Source organism: Myotis davidii, unplaced genomic scaffold, assembly GCF_000327345.1.
Source record: "Myotis davidii unplaced genomic scaffold, ASM32734v1 scaffold169, whole genome shotgun sequence".
Taxonomy (NCBI): Eukaryota; Metazoa; Chordata; class Mammalia; order Chiroptera; family Vespertilionidae; genus Myotis; species Myotis davidii.
The window spans coordinates 755,316-760,039 of NW_006383005.1; the positions used below are offsets into that span (position 1 = coordinate 755,316).

Genomic DNA, 4,724 nt, shown 5'->3' on the forward strand with positions numbered 1-4,724 from the left:
AACTAGAGGCTCAATGATATGAACTGACTTTATATTCCACACTTTGATGTTTCTTTTTTAAAAATATATTTTTATTTATTTCAGAGAGGAAAGGAGAGGAAGAGAGAGAGATAAAAACATCACTAGCGAGAGAGAATCATGGATCAGCTGCCTCCTGCACGCCCCACACTGGGGATCAAGCCTGCAACCCGGGCATGTGCCCTGACCAGGAATCAAACCATGACCTCTTAGTTCACAGGCCGGTGCTCAACCACTGAGCCATGCTGTCTGGTCACACTTCGATATTTCTTTCTCTAAGTCTGATAACCTTTTTCTGTTATTTCTCTTTTCCTGTTCTTGGCCTTGATTGAGCTCTTGCAATGCTCTTCCTGGGTCTGGGTCGTAGCTTCAACATTCACTAGTTATCTGATCAAGCTATTTAATCCCTCTGTGACTCAGTCCCTCGGGTATAAAATGGGGGTAGTAACTAAGCCTATTTCATAGGTGGGTAATGAAGATTAAATGGGAGAATACATCAAGGGCTTAGAGCAGCCCCTGGTACAAAGTAAGCAATACGCCGTAGCCTACTTTCCCACTTTTTTACTAGTACTGCACATGTGTTTGGTGTGAGCTGCCTTAAACCTTCTATGGAATATAGTGAAAGTAGAATATAGAAAAGCCTATAAAAAGAAAATTAGAAAAAAAAGGTAATTTTCCACTATTTTCCCTCCGAAGAGTTGGCATGATCAGAGAGAGACACTAAGAACAAGTGCTCCTGGTTATCGAGTCCACGCGTCAGGCATTAAACTGCCTGCCTCACCGCTTTGCCATATTTCATTCTTACAAAAAACTCAAGATGTAGATCTTATGATCATACCCATTTTATTTATTTATTTATTTAATCCTCACCCGAGGATATTTTTTCCACTGATTTTTTTTTAGAGAGAGGGGAAGAGAGAGGGGAAGACAGGGAGAAATATCGATGTGAGAGAATCACATCGACTGGTTGCCTCCTGCATGAGCCCTGACCAGGGCCTGGACCAGGGAGGAGCCTGCAACCGAGGTAAGTGCCCTTGACCAGAATCGAACCCGGGTTGACGCTCTATCCACTGAGTCAAACCGGCTAGAGCTGGTTATACCCATTTTATAGATTTCAGAATCAGTAAGTGTCGGAGCCAGGATTCATACCCGGGTCACTATGGTGCACAAGCCATGTGTCTAACTTCTGCCCCTGTTGGTGCCCTTTGGGCCACATCAGCTGCCAATCACCTCTCTTCCTTAGCCTCAGTCTCTTCCTCTGTCAAATGGGGGTATTGGACTAGGCAAGTGTTTTTAAAACTGGTTTTCAGCAACAGAACCCTTTTCCTAATTAAAATCTCACTCAAAAGATGGACATAAAAACACATAAAAGTAGAACTGTCCAACTGAAGTGAGACTGAGTTCAGAGACCTTCTCTGGGTCATACAGTCCTTGTATTACATCCCACTGTCTCCTGGGTATCATTAGAAGCTGCATTTACTTGTAGGAGAGTTTTTAGGGGACCCCTGAACCTGGGAGGAGATGCTCAAAGGGATTTCCAAAGTAATATTTTCTCCACTTTCTCCCCCTATCTGTCCCCACACCTTGCAGAAGATAACACATCCCATGTCTGGGGGCCTGGACTTCTGTGCAGCCGATTCCACCTAATTTGGCCCTTCCTCCTGGTCCATCTACCTCCCCATCATTGGCCTGAGTGAGCTGGGCCAGGCCCAGTAACTACACAGACACAGTCAAGGCAGCCTCAAGAGGCAGGGGAACAATTCCTCCCACATCAATATTTATTGCCTGAGAGCTGCTGGAAGCAGATCATCATGTTCTCAGCCTTTGGTTCTTTTTTAAGAACCTCTCACCCCCTTCCCTCCCCACTCCCTATCCCCAAGGTACTGACAGAACGGATGCAGACAGCCAGGCAAGTTCACAGCCTGCGGACCAGGGTTTTGAGGCATCACAGACACAGACCTCTTAAAACCTAACTCTCTGCATCTCAGCAGCTTCAACTCAAGGCACTGCGCATGCTCAGAAGCCAGGAGCACACACTAGGCTCCAGGGATCTAGCCTCAGCATCTTCCACAACAGAACACCATAAGGCAGTGACTTGCTCAAGGTCACCTGACTGACATGTGACTGAGCCGCGCATAGACAAATCTCTCCTACCGAAGCCACCCTGAGGCCCAGTGGCCATTCTTGTCTGTTATAGACAAATCTCTCCTACCGAAGCCACCCTGAGGCCCAGTGGCCATCAACTTGGGGATTATTCATCATCAATGACCCAGGCTCTCCCTTTCCTCTATGATCGCCCTCACATCTAAGAACCCCTCCCAGATTCTAGGAATTCTAGCTCATTCAAATTTTGACCTGAGCTAGGCAGAACCGGGAAGGGCCATCTGTGGTTCCAAGCTTTCCTTTTCCCCGAAACTGCTCCCTCTCCAGTGCGTGCCTCTCCTGACTCTGATCCAGCATCAGCACAGCCCTTCACTGTCCTGGGACCTCCCACAACAGCGCAGCACCGCTGGGTGTCTCCCGGACTCGTTCCCATGCCCCACCTCACAGCCAGCGCACTGGTTGCTCCCTGGGCCGATGCCATCGCTGCTGGCCCCTGCTGGCTGTTCCAGCATCCTTTTTCTTGGGGCCCCACACGTACATCCTGTGCTCCAGCAGCGGGATGAGGTGGGAAGGTTCCTAAAGAAGCCTGGTCTGGGCTCAGAGAGACTTGGGCTCAAATCCCAGCTTTTCTAGGCAGAGGCGTTTTCAGTCCTTGCTCCTAGGCCCAAACTTTCCTGCTCTGAGAAGGAGGCGTTATCATATATTACAGCAAAAGCGTATTTAAATGCACCAACCCGCCACATTAAGTAGAATTATTCTTGCTGCAAAATAGTAAAACATGTTTTTTTTATACATGTCCCTTTAAAATTACAACTGCTTATCAACAACTGACTTAATTTATGCTTGTGATTTATCATCTATGACTTCCCATGAAATAATTATAGATGTATATTATATTGTATATGTTATACATATGCAGGTTTCGGTCCCCGGTTCCTGTCGCAGAGCTCCTAAAACGCTTGTAAACAGGCGTGCTAGGAGAATTGTTTGTTCTGATATTCAGTCTTTGGCCCTGGTTCTGGACACAGAGCTCCTAGGACAGTAGTTCTCAACCCTCCTAATGTTGCGACCCTTTAATACAGTTCCTCATGTGACCCCCAACCATAAAATTATTTTCATTGCTACTTCATAACTGTAATGTTGCTATTGTTATGAATCGTAATGTAAATATCTGATATGCAGGATGTCTTTTCATTGTTACAAATTAAACATAATTAAAGCATAGTGATTCATCGCAAAAACAGTATGTAATTATATAAGTGTTTTCCGATGGTCTTAGGCGACCCCTGTGAAAGGGTCGTTCAACCCCCAAAGGGGTCGCGACCCACAAGTTGAGAACCGCTGCCTTAAGCTATGGGATCTGATGCTATCTCCTGGTAGATAGAGTCAGAATGAAGTTAAGTTTTAGGACACCCAGCAGATGCCGCAGGGAATCTGGTCACAGAAATATATGTGTGAGTAAAGGAGAAACACAGGAGTGATGTTCCTTTACACTCCCTTACTTGGGGAAAGAAAACAATGAATGCACAAAATTTCAGAGTATAATAAAATTTGTGATCCTGGGCAGGTCACTTCCATCTCTGGCACTTGATCTCCTCGGCTGTGGGAGGGGCAGGAAATGCTCACTGCTCAGGGCTATTGGGGGGAGGCAGTGGAGCACAACAGGAGTGGCTTTGTAAGCTGTGTAGTGCCCAGGAGGGAGGAAGTTTAATGTTACATAGGAGGACACATCAGTGGGGACTTGAGCCTGGACCAAGATGGAGACATAGAGGGAGCTTACTTTGCTGACAATTGCCAAGACCCTTCGCCGGAAGTGAAGCTCATCTTTCTCCTTGGCCATCTCCCTGGGGAAGAAGAAGTAGGGGATGGCAGCCAGGGCCACGGCGACAGCAGAGATGAGGAAGCCCAGCCACCAGGCACCCACCCATCGGGGGTCCTTCGAAGTCAAGCTGATACCACCTGGAAGAGAAGACCATGGTGATATTAGGTTCAAGATGGACCTTAGATTCTTGGCCACCACCCTTGGACTGACCTCTGAGACATAGGTTGCCTAGGAAGGAGTCAGGAGACCTGGGTTATGATCCTGGTGCTGCCATTTATGTCCTGCATGACTTTGGGCAAGTCGCTGACCATTTGTGGGCCTTGGGGTTTTCAACTACTAAAGCAACGTGTGTAATGATCAAGGTCATGGACTTTGGAAATGGACTGCTGGGTCTGAATTCCATTACTAACATAACTTTGGGCAAGTTACTTAAATAAATACATGTAAAAAGCACTTAGAATAGTACTGGCACACAGTATGTTCTATATAGGTGTTTGCACTTCTCCATTTTACTGTTACTATCATTATTATTATTAAACTAGAGGCCCAGTGCATGGGTAGGGTCCCTAGTAGCTGCTGGCTGCCGGCTGCTGGCCCAGGCCTTCCTTCATTCCACGCCGCCCCCTGATGGTCAGTGCTTGTCATAACGAGAGATCAAACTCCCGAGGGGACATTTTGCATATTAGGTTCATATATATTATATATATGATATATATATGATATATATATATATAAATCTTTTAAAAACATGAACATATGAAAACAATAGCATTAATACAAT

At 46.2% G+C, this 4,724-nt stretch overlaps 1 protein-coding gene across 1 annotated transcript in view; it reads right to left on the minus strand.

The window, feature by feature from the left end:
• Window positions 1-4,724, minus strand: part of SLCO2B1 (solute carrier organic anion transporter family member 2B1) — a 58,679-nt gene that overhangs the window by 28,231 nt on the left and 25,724 nt on the right. The window contains exon 7 of the mRNA XM_006777918.2: window positions 3,902-4,080. Coding sequence (XP_006777981.1) covers window positions 3,902-4,080 — 179 coding nt within the window. The remainder of the gene's footprint in view (window positions 1-3,901; window positions 4,081-4,724) is intronic.